Source organism: Temnothorax curvispinosus, unplaced genomic scaffold (assembly GCF_003070985.1).
Source record: "Temnothorax curvispinosus isolate PA1 unplaced genomic scaffold, ASM307098v1 QBEX01004747.1, whole genome shotgun sequence".
Taxonomy (NCBI): domain Eukaryota; kingdom Metazoa; phylum Arthropoda; class Insecta; order Hymenoptera; family Formicidae; genus Temnothorax; species Temnothorax curvispinosus.
Genome location: NW_020214527.1, coordinates 1426184 through 1450148, shown reverse-complemented (window position 1 = coordinate 1450148; position 23965 = coordinate 1426184). Strand labels below are relative to the sequence as shown.

Here is a 23965-nt window from a genome sequence, read left to right as displayed (position 1 = left end):
TATGTTGACATTTTTCATTAATTATTTATTATTATAAAAAAATTATCATAAAAGATGGAGTTACGTACGAATGCATGCATGAAATGGCTACAAATCTCGTACGAACTCATCAAAGAATTATCGCGCGCAGGATAAAATATCGAATATCAATCAAATCTCCGGTACTCATTTGCCGAGATATTTGATTTCAAAATGCATTTCTATATTTATATATGTTAATATAAAGTAAACTATAATAATATTCCCTGAAAATTACTCAAAACGAATTACAATTTACTAATTATCTGACTGTCCCTTTGATCATCAAACTCTACTATCATCCTCACTATAAATATAATTTTTATATAAAATAATATGCGTGCTAAAATGTTAAATTATATTTATTCACAAAAAAATATCGGGATAAATTACAAAAATGTTTACTGGTCCGATTGATATACCATATGTATTAATGTTTATTTTATAATTATTAACATTATAATATTATTTATAGTTTATATCCACTTTTTATTAACTTATTGTTTAACAGTATATACATGATTAAAATAAAAAAATAATTTTTCTTAATGTTCCGCTTTTTAAAAATATGCTTTTTACAAATTATATTTACAAATTAAAGTATAGTAAAAATAATAAAGTATATAGTACACACATACGCTATTATTATGTATATCCTATATATATATATATATATAAAATAAATTTTATATCATATACCGGTCATTAAATTGAAAGCTGAAGAGTCAATTAAATTACAATTTCACAAAATTTAGTCAAATATTGTATTTTATTTTGCAAATAAAAGTGAAAATAAGAAGAAAGAAATTGAAGAGAAAAGTAATCTTTAATGAGAAATCGAACAGATCAACGTTATCTGCAATATCGAGACTTTATATAGAGCCAATTATATGAAATGTTTTTCTTTACGAACTTTTTTATACGAAGTAGGAAAGAACAGACAAAATTAAAAAAAGTGCAAAAATAAAGAAAAGTTTTTTCTTCGTGTAGCACATAATTAAAGTTATATGAAGTTAATCAAACGATGAATTTGTCGAACGATTTTATATTTAACGGTGTCAATTATATATTTTAAAACTATTTTTAAAAAAATTTCATCAATCTATAATTTAAAATTAATTATTTTTACATATTAAACTATCAAGAGATCTTCGTATAATTTTGGCTTTAAAAACGAGACTATCGATCACGTGCAACCCTCGATGTTAGATAGAACCCTATCAGTAGAAGGTTAAATTGATTGTGAAATGCGTTTTAAAACTTCGGAAAAAGTTTTCCCTCCGAACGTGTACTTTTTCCAGGATCATTGCTTCAGGGAATGTACATTTGAAATTGTACATCGCCATCGTTATACGATTGCTCGTATATATTTTCAATTTATTTCATTTGTTGCGTTACGATATTGTTTTTTAATCACATTTTCGTTATTTTATTTTCAGGTGAGATCAGAGTCTGCAAATTCATGAAAAAAAGCAAAAACTTGCAATTATATTTATTCGTTCCTATTTAATAAAATGGGAATTAATTTATTGAAACATCACTTCGGATCACAACCAACATGATCAAGGAGACAAAGATAACATGAATAGGTTTTATCGAATAATTAAACGCCGACGAAACACACGATTATTGGCGTAGCGCGCGCATCGAAAGTATTACGTTGGTTCCTCTCTGTTTTCGCCAAACAATACTTAGCGCTATCAATCTTTCGAATCCAACACTTCGGTAATCTTCACGGCAAGAAATATGGTGGATCGTAAAAGCAGCGTGCGCGAGTGTCGGAATAATAAATCGCAGCTCCATCGCCTCCTTCCCCTGTTTTCCCTACACGCCCCGGCCCAGTCGCGTTTTCGATCACGTTTCCTCTCTTGCCAGTCTTTCTTTGACATCGATTTTGTATCGGACAGGTAATTACGGGATCCGACTTATCCATGCGAATCCATCGGTGGTACGTGCCTCGAATTATTCGCACATCTATGAAGTCCATATATACTCCGTCGATGCAACGCTTTCTCCCTTACACCGTTGCTATGTCATTTGTACTTTCTTCTTTACCCTTTCACACTAGCTTCCGCCTCACGTATCGAAGGATATAACTGCGTCGCAAGATCACGCAGCACCGTCGCCATTTCTATTTGTGGCAAACCATTCCGTGGAATTTGGTGGATAAGAACGGCCACATAAGTGGCGTGGCTATGGCGCGAGGGGTGGAAATGACGGCCACCAGGGGGTTAAAAAGGGTATCCAGAGGGTTACTGCTACTACAACTTGTGAAAAAGGGGTTGAGTTTATTTCCAACTGAGCTCTCCGATATAGCTTCCAACAGGCGCTATACCTCCGCATTAAGGAAGCGTTTCGCGGAACTTTATCGGGTCCACTGGCCGCATTCGATTTTCCCTCTATTGACGGCGTCGCCCTGACACTTCTGTCGATTGTTGCGGCCCGGGAAATGAATTGGGAGTAAACACAGCGTGGCGAAAGCCGCGAGCCGCATCTGTCCGTTCAACCGCGAGGGATCAATGAAAACGTTTAAAGTTGTCTTGTGTGTATTCTGTGCTTGTATTTAAAAGAATTTTTTTTAACAAAAAAAATGTTTTTAAGCTAATCATTGGGAGGATCAGTTCTAGAAAATAATATGTTGACGCTTCAATACCATATCAAAGAAATTCATTCATCTATGAATCGATTTTGAATTTGTATTTCGAATAATGAGCTCTATATTCTAATTTTATATTATAAGTAGTTCTATAGAATAAAATTAATTTTTAATAATTTTAATTAAAATAATAACAAATTTCGATTATATCGAAATATTATATTTTCTAGAATATATATAATTGGCGTGCAACGTTTCGACGGAACGTAAATGATGCACTTCGATAAATCCGTATTAAAAGTAGCCCAATCTATAAGCTCGATGAACCAGATGTCGTCGCTTCGATATGCTGATCGTGAAACACGGCAAGAAGAATAAATTTTTATCAATGTTGCGAGCACCGTCGAAAACGCGAAATTATTTCAGATCCTGACATGCCCCGTTCTCGCGGGCGGTAATGCACTTCCCGTCAGGTGCGTTCTACGAGCGCGCGTAAACCGGCGATAGGACGCCAATAAAAGTGAGCTTTTTAATCGTCGGAACGATCTACGGCAGGGGAATAGAACGGCTTCTCGTTCCGAGAACTCGTTAATTCTTTTTTTAATGCTCGTTGTGCATCAACAGCGTCGCGTCATTGGTGGATTGGCTCATTTGAAGCGTGGCTATACGCGGTTACGCAAACGCACGCGATCAATTTTCACGCGAATTGCTGGAAAGGAAGCTTTATGCCATATACACACGTACACACATATATATAATGTATATACATGTGTATGTATATATTACACACACACACACACACACACACACACACACACACACACATTGCAAAGTCAACGGATGAGTATACTATGTATATTTTTAAACAACATTCGATTTTTATCGCCGCAACTTTCAATGGCTTTGCCTCCAACGCGTGTTTTCATGGGCCGTCGGTAAATTGCAGATTGAATGGATGATAATAATTTCTCGATGCAAAATATGCGTGCCGGCGGACGAGTTCCATCGGCGCAAAAATGTCCAGGTCTACATCCCTCTATAGCTCCGATCATTCGTTTTCGTCTTTTTTTTCCGTTTTGTTTTATAGTGTGACACACACAGGATGAGATCGGACACGTAAAAACTTCACTCGCTCAACGGGCTACTATCGCCACGTGCATGATAGCGATAGCACGTTGTTGTCTTATATCCGACATCGATTATAATCGGTTCGAAATGGGACAATGAACTTTGCAATCTCATTATCGCGCTCTAGCAGAGATACCGAAGTACAGGGTGAGTCACTTAATTGGATCAGCCTAAATTGCTCGTAAACTGTTTCATGAAAAAATATTTCAAACAAAAGTTGCATGCTATTTAAAGGAAGCATATAATATAGTAAACTGTTTTTTGTTATCTCGCTTTTTCATCAAGATATGAAGGTAACTGCTATTTTTTTAATGACATTTTCGAATTTTTTTTTCACATAATATGACTCTCTAATCATTTCGCATATTAAAGTATTAAGGTCAAGTTATAAAAAACCAATAGTTTGCGAGATATTTTACACTTTATTCTGACATATTTTGACGTATAAAATATCTCATAAACTATTATTTTATTATTGTACTTTAATACTTATGCATAAAATAATGAGATGAATCAATTACTGTAAAGAAAACGCAAAGAGTGAAGATGATCTGTAAGATCTGTAAGATCATCTTCAACGTATTGAGACGAACAAATAGTAATTGCCACGTCAAATTTTGTTACAGACAAAAACTGGAAAAGGTTGGAAAAAATTCAAAAATCGTTGAAATTCTAGATAAATGTTTAAGTCAAAAGCAATAAGACTTTGAATTAGAGTCATTGATTAATATTTATTATGGCTAAATTTAACGTGTTACGAATGAAAGGAAAAAATGACAACCCTACTTGAAAATCAGACAGACAATTCCCACAGGAGAAAGAAATATGCGTGTGTACCCTGTAAATGTTACTTCGTAAATGAGACTGTTGGGGAAGAATAATGAGAGAGAAATGTATGCCGTATCTCATTGTTTATATTTACCTATATTATAATACAAAATAAGCACACTCTCTAAAAACCAGCTCAGTTTATTAGCCCATTTTATTTCTTTCCCAAAAAATAAATATATTTTTCAAGATATTTTATATTTTATGTCAAAATATATACCAAGTATTAAATATCTCTCAAACAATTAATTTTTTTTACAAATTTACCTTAATAGTTTTATATGTGGAATGACTAAAGAGATCATATTATTTAAAAGAAATCATATAATTCCAGTTAAAAAATAGACTTTCATATCTCGATAAAAAAGCGAGGTAGAAAAAAACAAAAAATAGATTACTATATTATATGCTCCCTTTAATAGCACGCAACTTATGTTCGAAATAATTTTTTTTTATGAAATAAACAGTTTACGAGTAATTTAGAATAGGTTAAATGTGAATCAAGTTAAATGACTCACCCTGTATTATTGTGAGCAATAACTGTATTTTACGCTTCTACCGTTTTATCGCATAGCTGGCAAATTGCGACGCGACACGCTTTATATATCGAGAATTTTATGATTATTTAAGCTGATTGCATGTACACGACCATACTCTTTCGGTTTACGCTGAGCCTGCCTATAATCGATACGAGGATTTGCGCGTATATCGCGCGAAAATTTACCCCGTCGCAGTAAGATAAAATTAATTTCACCGTGTACGAGCGTACCGTTATTAATGTATCATGCGCATTTCCTCTCTTGTATAATTATTAACGTTCTATCCATCTTTTTATCCCATTAATAAGTTATTTGCGGAAGGGATTAATGTCATTTCCAATGTATGAATGTTTTAATGTCGATTGTGCGCTATCGCTATACCAACCTTGACGCAACAATGTGGTTAATATTGTTGCCTGACATAATCATAATGTACGTGTACAATCGATGTACACGGAAAGGCTCGCTTGTATCTCGCTTATAAACTAGGAAGTAGTCAACACTGTCGCTCTTACCGCGGCGCACGAGGTGATTTTCCGGGACGGAGGGAGAGATTACGCTTAATGTATTCTCCTGGGTATACAACTTCTTCGTTCTCGGCGGCCGTAGGTACTCGTCGTCAGGGACAAAGTTGTCGTTCGACCGTGCAGCCGGGACCACCATAACAACCGCCATTGCCATGTTAATGGCCCACAGTCCAACGTTACACAGCCGCAGCCTCTTTGGCTTCTTCGGCTTAGATTAAGGCGCGTATAATTTTACCACCTTATCCATACCTCTTCTAGGTCCGCGGAGCCGAGACAAGGGGAGATAAACGGAATGCAAATACAACGGGATACGTGCTAATTCGGTGGTCTCAAACTATCCGAGTCTGTTATCACAAGAAGTTAACTTCTTGAAGAGGCACGCTCTACCATGATATACGTAAAATGAAACATAATACTGACAGAAAGTTGAGCGAGCAAATGTGATCAATAGCGATATCGTTACTGGTAACTTACATCTTTCCACAAAAGTTTAAAGTGTTCTTGATGTAGATGAGAGCACTTTATGACAAGACTAACGAAAAATGGAGTTCTCTTTGTACATTCTTCAACCTCGATAAATATAATCCGATATATATCGCAACTCCAGGCAACTGGTTGCAACAAAAAGACAATACAGACACACGGTAACATTTCCACAGCGTTACCGTCGCGTCGGTGTGCACACCGTTCTTCGATTTTTCGTAGCAATTCGGTGCAGCGGACGGCGAGCTTTAACTCGCCTCACCATATCCCGGTCCGAAATCCCAACAACAAATGAATGGAAACTCGGGCTTGCACGCAATGCGGATCGTTAACGACTTCGCTCTTAGTCCTCGAGCCCGTCCATCGAGATTGAATGCGAGCGTGTTGTTAACAAACTCTCCGGAGAGATGTTCCTCACCGATATTCCTCGATATCTTACTCGCTCGGTGGTACGGTCGCTCGGAAGTAAATGGAGATACGACCGCGACGTCGGCCTCGAAGGGGCGCCGCGTGGAGCGCGAAGGTGGATCTCGTTTTAATTCCGAGCGTCTCGTGCATATTCAGAAGTTTTGCGCCGAATGTCAGGACGTTGTTATGCTAAGACCGCGAGCGCCCCCGGTTAGCTCTTAGCATATTTCGCCTATATTTCCAGCGGTGCCGCAGCCGCGCGCGCGAAGAGCGTGTGCTAGCGCTCACGGAGAGAGGCAATGACGACGCCTTGCCCGGAGAAAACGGTATCCTCTATCTCCGCTCTCTTCGTTCGCCGTTCCATTCCCCCCTTCCGTTTCGCCGTCGCCCGCGATCCATTTGCATTAGCGGGTTTAATTACTCCTAGGTACGTTCTATTTTCAACTGCTTGACGACGACCGTCGTCACCCGAATGCTTGTCTCGTGTTTCAACTTCGAACTCGTGAGAGTTTCGAGGGGCGACACTCGCCACGACTCGCCGCGAGTTGGTAGAGCTAACACGCGAATGGCCACTGTTCGTACACACTTTACGTTTGAAATCGCTTCCAAAGTGGTTTCGGGTCAAGTAAGCAGAGCAAACCGTTGTGTTTCTTGGAGTTTCCTCGCGCGGTGTAATCGGACGTACCGGCCAAGAAGGTGAGTGATTGCAACGACAGCCTGGATAAGGGTCTTGATTGACTGCGGTGATGATACAACGTCGAGTAAACGTATTTATTCATAGCGGCAAGGTTTAATTTATCCTCATCGCCGAGTTGTCGCTGCTGCAACCCGAGGTGACGAGGCTAGATAATTAAAGGCAACGATCATGCAATTAAAATTGTTTGACACGCCCGTGCTGCGGGCGACAAGCGCCGAAATTAGCATTGTCCAGACGCGTTAACGCGTGTTATAAGGTGGAATGGCCATGCTTATATATTAACGGATACCTTGTTGTGCAGCATATCTTGTTGTAAAAGCAAATTTAAAAAAATACCCAGGAGACGCGCGTTACATCGTAAAAGCTGCCCGAGAAAATATTTATGCTAAAAGCAATTACTAATCGAACGCTGAATAAACAAAGACCGCTGCGTCAAATGGACATGATTCCATATTCCGTTATCGCGCATGCTTTAATCCGAGTCGTTTTAATCCGCGACCATATAACAGCTGTGATTAAATCACTAATATAATAAAGTGCGATTCAAAATTAAATAATTTACCACGCTTATATCCCTTCATATTGTCCGCCACAGTGGATCTTATACGACCGATAAATGCAATCCGCGCATAAATTTCGACTAAATTTGAAACTCGACCGGGAAACACCGGGCAGGAAACCCTTGATATTTTTATCCTCGTTGCCGCATGAACCAGGTAGAACATGAAAAATCCATTTTTGTCCGCTACTTAATGTCCGAAATTTTCGTCCGCGTTGCACGCTATCTCTCTCAAGCGTCGGCTTTAGATTTATAGATGCCAGGTAGCCGTGTCTTTGTAAGCAGCAACGTGTGCAGCGGGAAACGTATGCAGGCGCGTGCTGGGGTCCACGCTTCTGCTTTCTGTCGTTCCGCTTCGTTCCTATCTCGCTCAGCGTATTTCCTCATTATTTATGAATTTATGCGGCCGCATCGTCGTAAATGGATTTAAAAAGGATTAACACGAGCCGTCGTATAGGCTGCAAGATACGTTCACGCGAGGTGGATACACGTAGGATTACGCGGTGAAGTTTTTATTGAGAAGATTATTCCGAAATTTTTCTGTATACGTGTGTGGAACAAGTAAAAGAATACGTAATACGCTCGCGGCTGCATATGCATGATCGTTTTAAACGCGATTAGAATTTTTAGGGCAAGGTATACGCTTTACGCATGAATTTTCCTAATTTTATATTAAGAACATAGCAAAATGTATATGTATATGCTTAACGTTTCACTGATAAAAGGCTACTAAAAGGGCTATTACCGCAAAAGTAATTATGTCACTTTTAAAATTAGAATAATTAAATTAAAGTAACTAATCTAAAATTAAAAAGTGAATTTATCATTTGTTAAAGGTACGGATTTCAGGCTAAATTTGTGTGCTGAGTGGTGATAAAAGGGCGACTGTATTGTAGAGTGTTAATCGTAATTTATTGCACGATATTCATAAGTTCTTCATTCATAAGCGGCTGCATTATTCGATGCGTTACGGGGGAGAAAAAAAAGGACGTTTCGAGAAACGAGCGTATAATCTTGAAGACAAATGCCGTCTTACGAGGCCCGTGCGATAGCTCGAAAGTCGTTTTCGCCCGTGCAACTCAGACATTAATAATAACAGCGTAACTAGGTCGTTACTTTTCGAGGGGAAAAATAATTTCCAAGTGTAATTAGATATTCGCTGCGCCGGAGGAAGCTACGGACGAGGATACTGCGTCTGCGCGGGTTCTCTGTTTTCCCGTTAAAGGCGTGACGCATTAATCAGCCGCGAGTTTTCTCGCTTTCCGCTTTCTTTCTATCGTTCTTGCGAATTTCTCGGCGCTTCTTTACACGAACATAGTGTATATATTAAAGTCGGAATGGATAATTGGATAATTGCGTCTCTCGGGCTTTTTTTACAAAATCCATCTTCAAGGAATAAACTTTTATAAAATAAAGTGAGCGAACAAAAAATCGATTATTAGACTGTCTATATTTTATGAAAGTTGAATAAATAAGACACGTGAACTGTATAATATATCTTCTTTGATATATTATATCATAATGTATATAAAGACCATTTATAAAGTTATCTTTCGCCATGCACGCCGTAAGTACTTAGAAAAAAAACGCGGGGCGCGAGAAAGAAAGATTAAAATATCTTCAACTGGTAGCGCAGTTCCGCTGATATCCACGGAAGTAGCACGAAGCAATACGAAAATAAATGATGTCAAGAAATAAATGATTACGCAAAACTTGGGATTTACTACGGATTTCCTCCGACAGTCGAAATCCGTCGTCCGACAGTCTAGATCCGCTTTTATTCGCAGAATTATCTCTCCGTTTGTAATTTCCTCATATATAATCCCGCGCTTCGGGGGTAGCTTTCTAATTTATGAATCGTCAAGAAAAGATGTAAATACAATCGAAATGTTATCTACGGCCGTGGCGGAGAGAAAAAGGGAAACGTACCGCAACGAGATTAAAAAATATATCTCAAAGGCGTGCCCGATTCCACTCTAGCGACGATCGATCATTCGTATATATTACCATTTCCGCGGTGGAGTTCGGTGCGCGGAGAGAAAAAGAGGATATCCATCTTCCCGTGGCATTCGACGTCGACGTCTGGGGGTATACACTATCGTTGCCATTGCTGTGTAAGGGAACCGCGCCGCTATTTCTCTCGGGGAAAATGCGATGGAAAATAAAAGTGACAACATCTCCCGCGCGCCGGCTAGACTGTTTCTCTCATTATTTCCCTTTTCACTTCGCCAATGACGGGCTATCGGATTCGCGGTAATGAGCTGCAGTTTTGTACAAGTCGATCTCCGCGGCGCAGCGCGAGGCATCCGCATTCTCTCGCGAGGAAAGTTTCTTGTTAACTTTACAGTATCGAAAAGAAACTCTGCAAAGTCATCGAATAGGGTTTCTTCGATTAGAAGAATAAGTCGATCGCACTTTATTTCTTATCGCGGGAATACCAATTAACGCACCAAGTTTCGAAAAAGGTAAGTTAGACGTTTAATGTAGAAATTAAAATTAGAAATTATATACACGAGACGTATTCGAGTTGTCTGAATATCCGTGTATTGTATACGCTAACTGTATCAGAAAATGTAGGATGGAATGGAATGCAGAGTCAGTGAAATCTGCAAAGTCAATTCAACTCAAATTTCGCTTCAAATCCAAGCTGGATATATCCATTGTGGAGGAATCGATTAATATGACCGTTTCCTATTAATGATCGCAAGCCTAACTTTCAATCGGAACTTTACAAAAGCGTCACTAGTAAACTAAGTTACGACAATGATTATTGAGTTTTCGAAAATCGAAGATCGAAATTCCGACGGTGATTACCATTTCCTGTTCAAGTGGCACTTCATACTTCATGTATGTTCTGATCGTCACGATAGATACGATCATAGTATTACAATGCTATTGACTATTGAACATGAAACTTTCCTGATCGTTTTGTTTTCATGATAATTAACGTTACATAATACCTTGAATATATTTTGTGACGTTAACAAAGATGAGTTCAAAAAAACATTCCTTCCCTTTTTATTCAAGTTATTTCCACTCTTTTAGTTTGTTGTTGGATTTAATTATATCAATGTATTATACATTATATATATGTATATATCAGAAATGTTATACGTTTGTTTTGTTTATACTATGTATTCATTAATGCAATTACTTAACGAAATAAAACGTACAAGTTAAAGCAAGCCGGATTCGGAATAGAACGGGTGGTCAACAGTGTGCGGTCGTGATTTGATCGGTTCGTTTGCGAAAGCCGGTGAAAATAGAAAATGAAAATAGCAATTTCACGGCGTAGTGGCGAAAGAGGTAAAGAAGACGATGGAGGATGTCTGAAAGAAGGTTGACGTGCCCGAAAGACGAAAGGCGAAACGAGTAGCGCGCCAAGAAGGAGAAAAATACGAGAGAAAACGAGGGAGGAGACAAGCGTGATTCGAATCTCGTACGATGCGAGGACGTGGTGGTAGGTGCGTCCTTTGCCACTCCGGGACTTCCTTACTACTTTTTCGAACTCCGCGCGCACGTTCCGCCTCTTCACTCCGCCTGTTCTTATCCCCGGTTTCGATTAATCCTTACACTTACAAGTTCGAAGCTTGTAATAATGGCAGCGAGCTTGAACAAGCGCCGTTATTAGTTGAAGCTAAAATTATTTTAAAACATTCCTGCATTTGTTTTCACATTCAAAAGTATTCAATACTTAGTAAAAAATTCTTTTAAGCAAATTTGTAAAAGTTTGTGAATTTTTTACATTTTGATGAAACGCGGCGAAATAATAATATATAAAATAAATAATTTCGACATATATATAAAACAGAACGGTACATTCATTTTTAATGTTTATGAAAATACAAAATGATATTTATATAGCTAGAATAGAGGAACATTGTTTCCTATATTTATATTTTTACGCAGTTCTGGTAATCGATCGAATTAACGAAGATAAAATAACAACGATAAATGAGATAAAGCGATGTAAAATTAATTCGAGTTTAGACTATAAACAGAGCAAGCTATGCCAATTGGGTGGGCACCACTACTGAAACGAGCGACAAATTGTGATTAGTCGGCGTCCCTTCGCGCCTGGCAATCCATTAGGGCGACGGGGACCTTCTGATTAAAATTCACCACCTCCTTCATTCCACCGTCATTAAGACGGTCGCAAAATCGTGTCTGCTCTTCCCGGTCCACCTAAAGTTGCGACTACTGCGCAACGGGAAGATAAAGAGGATACATGAGAAAAAGATAGTGGCATGAAACTGGCAACACAGAGAGCATCGTGTTATGAAATGAAACTTACTGTCTCGTATACCGCAATGAGTACATAGATTCTCGTGGTGTGCGCGTGAAAACATCAGTGAACGCTGCGAGAGTAATCATTCGAGATGATTAATGGAACTCTCCACACGCACATCTGTATTGCTTCAGCTAAGCCAGTGTATATCTCGAAAAAAAAATAAAAAAATGTTTTAGCATACCTCTTTGCGTGTGGTATCTGTTTATGTATAAGATACGTACAATCTCAAAATTCATCTTCTCTTAAAATTTCATTTCGTACGGCTGATCCGAATAACATATCAATGGAAATACCTCTCACAGAGATTCGAATTGAAGTAGACAAACACATTTTCCTACATCGTAGTTCTGCTTTCACAATAGGAATCGATTCGCCATAAATGACAGGCATCGTTGCAAGTCAAGCGGAAGCGATGCGCTAGAGAGACGGCTATATGTAAATTCGTATTGAGGATATCGCGGATTAGGATACGTAAGTAGATGAAGCGAGTAGTCTCTTTAGAGGATATAGTCCAGTTTCCTGGAGAGTCGTGTTACTTCTTGGTCCCCGTCCAGCCGCGATGGTGCTCGAACTATTTTCTGAATACGTAACTCTTGCCTGCGGAGAGGCAGACGGCCAAATATTCATGCGACCTCATATCGTGAAATGCAAACGGATGATTCGTCTCTTGCGATACGTAAACTGGATTATGCGCAACTGAGGCAGGAATAGAGTCGTACAGCGAGAGGTGTACAGCGGATAAAATAGAAAAGCGGAGGAGTCCTACGGGCAGTCTAACGCAGACTCGAAGAATATAAAATCAAAGGGAGTTAAGGTTCTCTAAAACATTGAATGTCTGCGCAAAGTTTGTTACTTCCGCAAAGCAGTTTTGCCCTTCGAGAGCATCTCACTAAAGTGAATTTAAAATAAGTAATTCTTTTTGCTCTTTGTATAATTTCGTCGTTTCTTTTCATAACGATACGTACATATTGTGAATTTGTATAAACATTCATTTTGTAAACTCAATTACACAACAAGAAAGTCTTGAAAGCGATAATAATAGCGACCTAATTTGTGTCTACATAAGAAAGCTTTTATAAAATTATTCTTTGTAATTAAAGCACAGTTAAAGAATAAATAAAATTAATACATATCTACTAATAATTTGGCAAAAATTTATTTTAAAAAATCAGTTTTCCACGCATCGCTAAATTTTGGAGACGTGATACAATTTTAATGCAAGATCGAAATTTAATCAATTTTTACTGTAATATGTTTGCGTAATTTTCGAAATATTAAAACGTAACGGCGTATTGTTTTAATTAATAATGATCACAACAATTTTCTGTTTTCACAGTGATTGGCATAAAAAACTGATGAAACGTGAAATACGTAACGTATACAATTGCTTCCTCGTTTGCAATTTTTTGGTTGCGCGTTTTATTTTAACTTCTATTAAATTATTTTAATGTAATTTTCAAGAGGCAATGGCCAATGATATTATTTCTGCCTATCCTTTTAAATCTTTGTCCAATTCTTTAAGAACGATAAAGGTTGGGAAAAATTTCGTATCAAAATTCAATCGTAATTTAAATGATAAACCGACAAAACGCAATGAATAGATGGGAGAAAGTGTTGTTCTAAAAAAGGACAGTTCCGTTCACGGGAGCCGGGAGTTGTTTACTCATCTCCATGATGTGTTTGCGCATTCTCAATAGAACATCGTTGTTTTGCTAAAATTTCCACTCCTCTCGTCCAAGAGGAAGCGAACGCGCCCAAAAATTCTGTTTTTTTTTTTTTGCAAGCAAAATCTATTTTTGTCAATAAGTATAAATGAAATTTAGAAATTGCACTGGCATAATTTTTTCCATCAAATTAATCTCAAAAGCAGTTTATTTAATAGCAGGTAGGTAATTAAAGCGTAAATAGATTAGACATAGCGATAAAATTAGCTTTGTGCGGAACGTACAAAAAAGTTAATTAATCCACTAAAGCTTTATTTTAATGCTTACGTACTCCAATTAAAACTTCATTCGAGTTGATTTTACGGCTCGTGGTCGAATACGTAGAAACATATACATAGCGACAAAAAAGTTTCCCTCTCATTTCTCCGGTTGATATGTTTGCTTATTTTTTGCTCGCAGAAAGTTACGAACGATAGCATCCGCTTAGTATTATGCCGGTACGAAGTTTTTTGACTACCGGGACGTAGTTGACTCGCTGAACAATATTTTCGTACTCGGACAAGCCGATAAAAAGTACCGGAATACTTCCCGTAATTAACCGCTATACGATGTGGAAAAAATCAAGAAAAAAGGAAACCATACCAACGACAGGCAATCGTACGTCCGTGTCTGTGAGCAAAAAAAAAAGAACGACAAGTAGGACAAATGTTTTATTTAGAATGACGCAACGCGGATGAAGTAGAAATGGTCAGTTTAGGGCAAGATGGCAACGAACTTCGCCAGATCAGATTAATTTTCTATGCCGTTTTCCTGTTGGGAACAGTACCATTATCGATCCTGTTGCTGACGATGGTGGCATATAGGAAGTCGTCGGTATAGTGTTGCGCGAGGTCACAGTTGTGCAACAAATTACGATAGGAAACACCTCGACAGTCGACACTCGAGCAAGATTGAATGAATCGTCGCTTCTAATGTCAGAAATAATATCATTTTCCAGTTACCTACGTATAGTAATAACTATAAAACCGATCTTCCTCGGTAATTACGAGGGCGGTCCCGGTGGCCGACGCCCTATTTGCCGTAGACGATAGACGAAAAACACGCGCGCTAAAATTTATATTAAAATTCATGGGACACGCGCGTGTTCCACGCCGCGATTAAATCTCCGTGTGCGGATGCGCGTATTACGTCCGCTCTATATAACATCGTCGGCGAAAATTGCGAATGCTACATCACGCGACCCACGGGATTTTACGTATTTCGTGGCCGACGATCAATCGCCTATAGCCTTCCGCCTATAAACACGAGAGCCGATGTGAGTTACGAAATATTAATTTCCGAGAACCCGGCTGTGGCGTAGCATTATGATTAAACCATCTTGGTAAAAGAGGGGTATCTGTGGAGTTCCGTAGTCATTGAATGTTTTCTCAGTTTTCTGTACCTGTGCACGCAAAGCGTGAAATTAAAGGGAGTTTGAAATGGATGGTGCATTCAGTAGACCAAGCACAGAGGAACTACATAGAATAAAAATAAATGCTATATTCAATGATAATTTTTATACTTGAAAAATGTAATGTTTCCCACACGATATTTTTGTTTTAAAAATGTGCTGCTAAGATTGCACTTAATGATATATAATATTCTAAATTCTAACTTATTTTATAATTATATCCTGTATTATAAAAGATGTTAATAAAATTACGGTAACAATATATAGAGATATATTTTATTTAATATTTATCTATAATATGTTTATTAAACTATTTTCAAATTATTTATTCTCACGGACCACTTGTGTGAAGTGAAGTAAGATAAATAAATCATGATCAGAAATGAACTCGAACATGATAAATGGTATACGTGTCAGTAATATCAAAGGCAATTTCGAGAAATCTACCGAAGTAGTTAAAAGCATTAAAAAAGGTATAAATATGTATCGTATCGATAATTCGATAAGTCGCTTGACATCCCCAACCATTACTTTCTTCCTTTTTTTAAATATCCACCGATTCATGAAGTACCAATCTATTTCAGTAATAACTAGAGTAAACGACTGGACGTGACGTCATTCGCTTCCAGTGCCGCTAAGTCGAAAGCAATAAAATTGTTGAAGAATGAAGGAAACCTATAGTCTTGAGATGGACAATATATTTGCATTCGCACAGCCATTACACGTTAACGACGGACTTCTGTTTATCTTAAAAATTGATGCTCGCTATATTATGTTTGTCTTTTTATTTTCGTTTCGTAAACGATGATTTCAAATCGCGGAATATAATAGTCGATCATAGCCACTTTGCTTTAGCGAAGAGAGCTCATTTAATTACGGAATATTTCTTTTGGTTTACGTGAATTGTAATGTAATTAAGTTTCTACGAAATTTCAATAAAACTTCTTGAACGTATTTTTCCCCACAAATAACGAAAAAGCGATCGAATGAGAAGAAACTAAATTTGCTAATGTTTTATCTAAAAATACTGAATCCTAATGTTTAAAGTAAGAAAGTCAGTTTACAAACTACTGAAATAAATTGTAAGAACTGGTCAATGTAAGCTACTGCAAGCTACATTATCAATGCTATTAACGTCAGCATTGTTTCTCTTACTAACGTTGCGAGCTAATTGACGTAGTATTTGATTCAACTAATTTATCTGTCTGTGTGCCAATGTCTTTCCGGTGCTCGTCTCTGTTTCCCGCTGTCTACTAATTACGTACAAATATTCTGCTACGCCGGCACTCCTTTCCTGTAAACTTATGCCTTCGTACACATGTATATATACAGTACTTGCGCAGACGGGAAATCGCACAAGTTCAAGTAGAGAAGCAAACATCATCTGTGCACTTTGTAGTTTCGACGCGTATGCTTGCTGATACTGATTGTATACTATTGTTTATCATGTCATTACTGCGATTGCCATAGATATACTGCGATTTACGAATTAACATTTCCAGTATTATTATTATGTTAACGAGATTAGTTTTTAGATTAGTTTATCAAATCCCGGAGGTTTTTCATTACCGAATTCTAAATTTGATAGACATTACATTTCTTTTGCAAAAAGTTAAAATATATTATTGTGTTAAAGAATTCAACGTACAGGCACGCAATTTATAATTTCTATAATTTCTGTAGTTGATACATACCGCATTTTGTCATAGTCCTGGTTCGCTGGAATCTCTCATTACGTTTACAAGAATGCGGCAGGAGGTGCCGCACTGAAGCGCGGACGAAATGGGTGCGCGCGACGTTATAATTAATTAATTACGTCTAAAACTTACCGATTGTGGTGAGCACTGTCAGAGAATAGAGGAACGCCTTCGCGAAGTTCCATTCGTACTCCGGCACACGGCGTTCCGTTACAGTCTCGCTGTTGGAACTCCCGGTATACGTCCCGGCAGTCTGGGTCGCCATCATGTCCTCCGTGATCCTTTTCACTAGTTGCTCCTGAAATTTCGCGATCTCCTGGTCTGCCAATTTCGTCCAGTTCTCACGGTAGAGAACGTTCAAATGCTCCGTGATTATCCATATGTTCTCCACGGTCTTCGTCCGGGCCTGCGTCACACACGAAAAGTTATTAATTAGACGACGCGACGTTTGAAATATCGTCAGGTACTGCGGACTACGTCTACGTTCGTCTTAGGATTATAACTGACATACTGTCGATTAAATTAAATTCGCGTACGCTCGTTAATTAACGCACGTCAGACGGATATGAATGCACGTTTCGCGGATTACATCTTATGACAAATGGTGAATTCTGTGTGACTGCTTCATCATTGGACCGTATACCGTAAAATTCAGGAGCTTCGCACAGAGAGAGAAGGCAAGTTAATAAAACGCAATAGAAAACCGTTTTTTTTTTCAGGATAAAATCAGACGATAAAATCAGACGAATTATTTATAAAAAGAATATTCAATCGTTTGCCGATGAGCGATTGCTATCGAGAGAACAATCCGTCGTCGCTATTATTGGCTGGAAGCAACAGACAGCAGCCTTTGTGCCGATGTCCTCGGGGAATACGCTTTTCCTGTAAAGCGTAAGGATAGCGGAAAGGAAGCACGATCGATAAAACTTCGTTGAAAACGAGCGCTCGCGCCAGAACGCACCGATAATTCGATTGACTTCGGGTTCACTGAGGTCACCTCAGGTAGAAAAGCGGAATGAAACCGGAGACGTGACGATAAATCGAGAAACTGGTGCCGCCGGAACTGTTTGCTCCTCCTCAAGGGAAAGAAAAGCAAAAACAAGTTGGTGGCTTACGTCCGCGACCGGCAACGACAACCGTGATGCACTCATAGTATCAACAAATCTGTTTACTCTCCTTCTGTTATTCTTGCTGTTATTGCACTTGCTTGTACGTAGCGCGTACACATGCTACATAGTTATTACGAAATATATCTACGACTTTTTGAGCCTCGAGAACAATTTCGTCATGCATCTTCGTTAGGTGGCTATATAACTTCTTATTAGAGCCTATGATCTACAGCTACATTTGAGCATAATGAGGATACTTCTTGGAAAAGAAATTGTGCATGATTTAAAAATATGTTCCAATATCTTTCCGCTTCACACTAAACGATATTTTTTGAAAAAAACATAACAGAATTATTAAATTACCATTAATAAAATTACTACAAAAAATCTAGATACAGTAAAAATGTATAGAGCAATTTTTTCTTACCTGTTGTATCAAAGCGCTGGTGTTTCTCTTGGTATGCTGATTTCCGGCTATCGTCGTGGCGAGGGTCCTTTGTTGAAGGCCGACGCCATCGATGGTCCCGCTCTCGATGGCCAGGAAGATGAAACTGCCCAGCAGGGTATAGGCCACGAGAAGGGCGCATATCCCGAGGTTTATGATAAACCCCTTCAGGAATGAGTGCTGGCTGGCTTTATCAGGCACCCCGCCGAAGCACAAACATCTCACTTGGCGAGACGAATGTGTCTTCGAGCGTTCGGACGTTGATCTTTTCAGGGACGAAGTGTTGCCGTTGTTCGCCGGCTTGAAGCCCTCGTAAGCTCTATAATGTCTAACGTTGTCCTTCTCCATCCTCTTTCTTTTTGTCCTATCTACAGAATCACCGAGTCCTATCGCCGGATATGTCGCCGTACGCACGCATTTGCTATTCACCACTTATATTTCGAGTGACGATGGAATTAACGGCCGAAGATGAAAGATTCATCGGCTTTCGGTGATAATTTCGCGCTTCGTGACGCGCGTGACATGTCAAAGGTTTCACACTCTGTTATATGTTTCGAGGCGCGATCGCTAATTCGTCCACTGTTTGTTTACGTTCATTCGTTCGTCACAATTGTGCGTAGAATTATCTCGGATTATCATACTTCGCGATGACAAAGAGCAATACTCTCGGCAGGAATGGAGTTTTATAATAGGGTTTTCTTCGTACGCGCGTCCTCGAATCTCGTAGACTCAATCGCCACAGCCGCATGACTGGAGTTTCGCGCGAGCTATAATCTAGGGGACGGATCTCTCTTCGCGTTTCCTCGACCACCACTCAAATTCGCCGGCGTCATTCGGCCAGATGTCACTTTGATTTTCGTCACTGTCGATTTCTTATTACGACGCCCGGTCGAAATCGCTCGATTGAATGATGTCCTGGAAGGATCTTCTGACAGCAAAGGGACGTTCGATCGTACATAGTGCGGACACTTCCGTCATTTTTCCATAGCGGGATCGTCCTGGCTGGAATGTGGATTGGAATTCTATAGAGAAAAATCGATGTCCGAAATATGTTCTATACGATATTAGTTACCTCTCAGAACGCTTTTGTTGCGGACACTGATGGCTAATATTATAAAAATATTTTCTTGCAAAGAAGATCTTTTAAAGACCGGTTTATAAATTTCGCTTTTTCTAGCTTTAATATTTCATCATTATTACAATTAGCTTTAGAGAGTGGAGTTGGTAAGAGTAGTAGTAGTTAGTAAAGTAGTAGCAGTTAGTAAAGTCACGAAAAATGGGAAATAATACGCAGTAATTTATAAAACTTTGCTTAATTAATAACTCTTTGCTTAATTTTTATGAGAAAAGAGAAGTAAACGTCAGGATATGACATTACAATTACTCATTGTTCATTGCGCGTTCGTTCGTGAGGTCGATATCAATTTACGCGGTATTAATGGTTCAAGTTATGTGACTTAATTTAAGTTCGTAAACGAATCGCGATATACAAGTGTTACTTCGTGCCGACTAATGCATTACCGCGCAGTACGTGGAAAATGGATGAAAAATAACGCCTTCGAGAAACCGTGGCTACTAATCTGTTCTCCCTTCTTTCCCTCTCTTTCTCTCTACTCTGTATTTCTCACTCTTTCACCGAGAAAACAGAAACTTAGAGAAACGGCACGGAGGAAATTTTCGAAAGAGTCTCTATGAGTCACTTAAACTTTCTCCTTACCGTCTGAATGCGAAGCCGCTCAGTTTTCCGCTCTCCCATCTTTCCTTCGGCTCCGAGTGCAAAAAACGAATGGCAGCGGAAGAAGGTGGAGCACGGTTCGTCGGCAAGCGATAGAAACTTCAAAGCCTCATTCCAACAAACTGGATTTCCGTAATAAGCAAGTCCGATGCACGTCCGTGGGCGCCGCGCCGCGCGCCGGTTCGCGCTCGCTGAATGTTTTAGCGAAGCTTTTTCTTTATTTTATCTCTTCGTCCTCGACGAATTTCCGCGCCATTTTAATGCACCGTCGGGCAGTTGCGAGCGGTCTCTATAGAGAATTGGACTTTCCGCACGTTGGAAAGCCGATTAGTGCGCCCGAAGTCGAACTAGTAATTTACTTGTGTCTTTCATGTGCCACGAGAGCGGGGAGAGCGCTTGCGTTCGTCGCATGTAAATAAATCGCGCGTTGTCCTTCCGGGGTCTGTCTTGAAGCTCAAGAACGTCGCCACTTTCCTGCTTCGCTGGACTCTGAAAGGAGAAAAAGAGATTCGATTACTCACCCTACTTTCCTCGAAAGAACGTTAAGTGATTAACGTTAAGATACTTGATCATTAACTCCCGTGTCTCAATCAATAACTGTTTAGTGGTTGCCGTGCAGAAACGATTCAACGAATCATCTATACGCCACTCATACTTTCTTACCGGAGACATTCATGCTTTCGTAATATCGAAGAATTCAATGCACTCGAACGAATTTTATTCCCAGCCGGAATTTGTGAGAATCCCGACATCGGCATTGCTCGTCCGTGACTGTTTCGACGTCTTAAGAAAGACGGTTGAATTCCAGAAGGACTTTCGACGTAGAATTATTTGAGGGCCCTGGGGGAAATCGCGGGAAACTTTCGAGCTACGTGTTTTCCTGTGTACTTGCACTCGGTCACCTGGAGCTTTCCAACGGAGGGGACAATAATCGACGGTCATGGTAGAATCTACCATTATGGGAAGTACAGAAAAAGAAGAGGCGGACGAATCGAGAGACGGGCGATAGACGGGCTGCCGGTATAGAAGTCTGCGGATCGAGAGGAACGACGATGGATTCCGCGCGAAAAATATTGCTTTCTTCGTACGTTCGACATCCATAAATGCATAGCAAGATCAACCGATCCCGCGACACCGTCTTCTTTATTCTTCACCGTGATTTAAGACTCGATCTCAGCTCGGAGGAGATACGGCCGGCTTTGAAACTTTCATGAAAAATGATTTGCATAATGCGTAAGCCGGTAGATGTTCCGCGGTACAGAAATGTAGCGCGACATTTTTAATATTGAAATAGTAAAATAACATTGGATCTTATTGTGTTGTTTCAACTAACGCAAACAATATCTTCCCCCCGTAATTAGACAAGATTCTCTAATTATATATCCTGGGATTAATTTCAACCCGAGCGGTCATAACAATAGCGCAGTCATGGAGCTTAGTAATAGCGGAGGGAAAGTCAGATTCGGTGTGCTCGCTCGCATAATAGTGGAATATCTCTCCAAAATTTACCCTCTACTGGTCATTCGCATTCATAGCCGTCTAAATATGTACAATATACATTATCTTCTATAACGAGACCACTTCTCGACAATCACATTCGCACGAACACGGTCGAAGTAAGCACGTCGGATACTAACTCGACGCTAATTTATCGTTTGGCGTGATCGATCGTTGCGCTCGATCGGCTCCCGGTTCTCTGCGGCGAAGAAACGATCTCGCCGCGGAACAAACTGCCAAGCCAGGCCGCCGATCGTAAATCGGATCTGATCTCTCCTTCTTTCGTCTCGATTTGCAGACCTTCCTCCCTTTTTTACGACTTATTTACGAGCTTGCGTTTCTGACGTCGCAAGCGTTCTCGTAAAACCATTAATATTCTATCGTAATTGTCTACTTTTATTTACCACTTACTGTTAATAATTATCGGTATTCCCTTTAAGCTTGTACATCGTGCGAACGACGTTGTAAGATTGCATGATCGCTGGCGCGTAACAAACGTCGGCCGCCTTTATTCTAAAGATGATAAAGGCGCGTCTCGAGAGAATTAACCTCGATTTTTTTTCATAAAGTTAACATTTATTGATCAGATATTTAAATAGAGTGTTTTATTAAATCCTTAGTAATATGCAAAATTTAAATTTAAATTTAATGCTTCTATATATATATGTATTAATATTATAAAATTTAATAATATAAAAGAATAATGCGGAGGAAAAATTAAACCAAAAATAACTTCGAATATACACGTTCCGTAGCATTGTTTCTGCCACATTTTGCTTGATATACCGAATATGCCATCACTTCATGGAATTTCCTAGAATTTCATGGAATTTCGTTAGAATTTCGTCAAATTTAAAACTGCGCGTCTCATGTTGAAACGTTATTTCACAGAGATTGCGTCGCAGCTGGCTCGTACATTAGCATTTATAACCAATTCACAGCGAGAATCGAAGGATAACCGGCACAAAAGTCGATTACATCACCGACGGCTTCGTCGTCCACGAAGGGTATAGCTTTATGGGGGTGGTTTTCACGACGCGGAAAGGAGGGATGGCCAGAGGAAGAGATGAGAAGAGGAAGGGAGAGAGAGGAGTGACGGGGCGAAAAATGTGCAAGGGAGAAACGAAATGCGACGAGAAGAGGGGTAAGAGGGGGAGGAGGAGGGGGAGAGGGTGAAATGCAATTTTTCCGTTCAGCGCTTTTTCCAGCGACAGGGGAACCACCTGTGCTCGTCTCAGCGACTTTTAAATTCGTACCATTGTCGGCTCTATTTGCTGAAAAATGTTTATTCAATTTCGTTTACCGGCACTGCAAGATATTTACCCGGTCGCTTTTGCTCGAACAGTTCTCGCATCACCGCGAACGATGGAAATTGGACGACGCAGGGTTACGATGAGGACCGAGAGGAAGCGGGGACGATCGAGTGAGTAAGTTCGCGATATGTATAAGACTGCATTTTCCTAATGCTTCTAGGAGAGCTACTTCTCATAAGGATATCGAAAATAGATTTCAGCTCGTGAAAAAATGTGCATATTTTCGAGTCAATGACGTTCGTGCAGGTTGCACTGATGTATAAAGTAATGTTTGAGATTTGTCGCGCGATAGAAATTTAAGGACAAATTGTAGGAATTGTACGAAGAATTGTATATAGAAATCGCGAGTCACGTAGAACATTCAAAAGCTTCCCCCCGAGCGACGTACGATTGCATTTCGCGCGGATATAAATCCATAGAATAAATCGGGCGATCTTAATCATTGCGACGAAAATAGGGTCGTACATGCGGGCTGAATTACGATGAGTCGAGAATGAAGTTACGGGTATTCTCTCTCGACTCCGCGTCGACTTTGTCCGGTTTTGTGTATCAGCGAACGAGATCGCTGTCGGCGATAGAAATTTATGGCAGAGCCGGAACCCTCGAAAATTTCATTAAGCCGTCCGTACAGCGATATTGAGAATCGACGGCGAACCGATCGAAAATGGAAGTTATACTATCACGATACAATGTATTTGACGTGACCGCCTAGGCTACGCGCAAAAAGTGAGTTTTTTGCGGTTTACGTGCACATATACGCCAATTAATCACTAACAGCGATAAATATTTCATAAATGTATTAATGACGATGCGCGATAAAAATCTGAAAACTACTACATTTAATTCAATAGTTAAAAATTGATGTATTAAGGATATCATTAAAAATGTTAAAAAGTAAAGATGCATAATGTCAATTTGAATCATTTAGTTACACTTAAGATACGTCAAAATTCGATTCTTTTGACAGCGCCCAACAATTTC

The 23965-nt window shown here is 39.3% G+C and overlaps 1 protein-coding gene across 8 annotated transcripts in view; it reads right to left on the bottom strand.

Annotated features, from left to right (window-relative positions):
* Positions 1–23965, bottom strand: part of LOC112453891 (TWiK family of potassium channels protein 18-like) — a 241727-nt gene that overhangs the window by 31918 nt on the left and 185844 nt on the right. For 7 of the 8 annotated variants that reach the window (XM_025014906.1, XM_025014909.1, XM_025014902.1 and 4 more), the window contains 3 exons: positions 20157–20663; positions 18422–19441; positions 17018–17291 (listed from right to left, as the gene is read on the bottom strand). In XM_025014906.1, coding sequence (XP_024870674.1) covers positions 17018–17291; positions 18422–18787 — 640 coding nt within the window. In that variant the 5' untranslated portion in view covers positions 18788–19441; positions 20157–20663. Of the gene's footprint in view, positions 1–17017; positions 17292–18421; positions 19462–20156; positions 20664–23965 lie in introns of all 8 variants that reach the window. The other variant, XM_025014905.1, reaches the window with a different exon arrangement.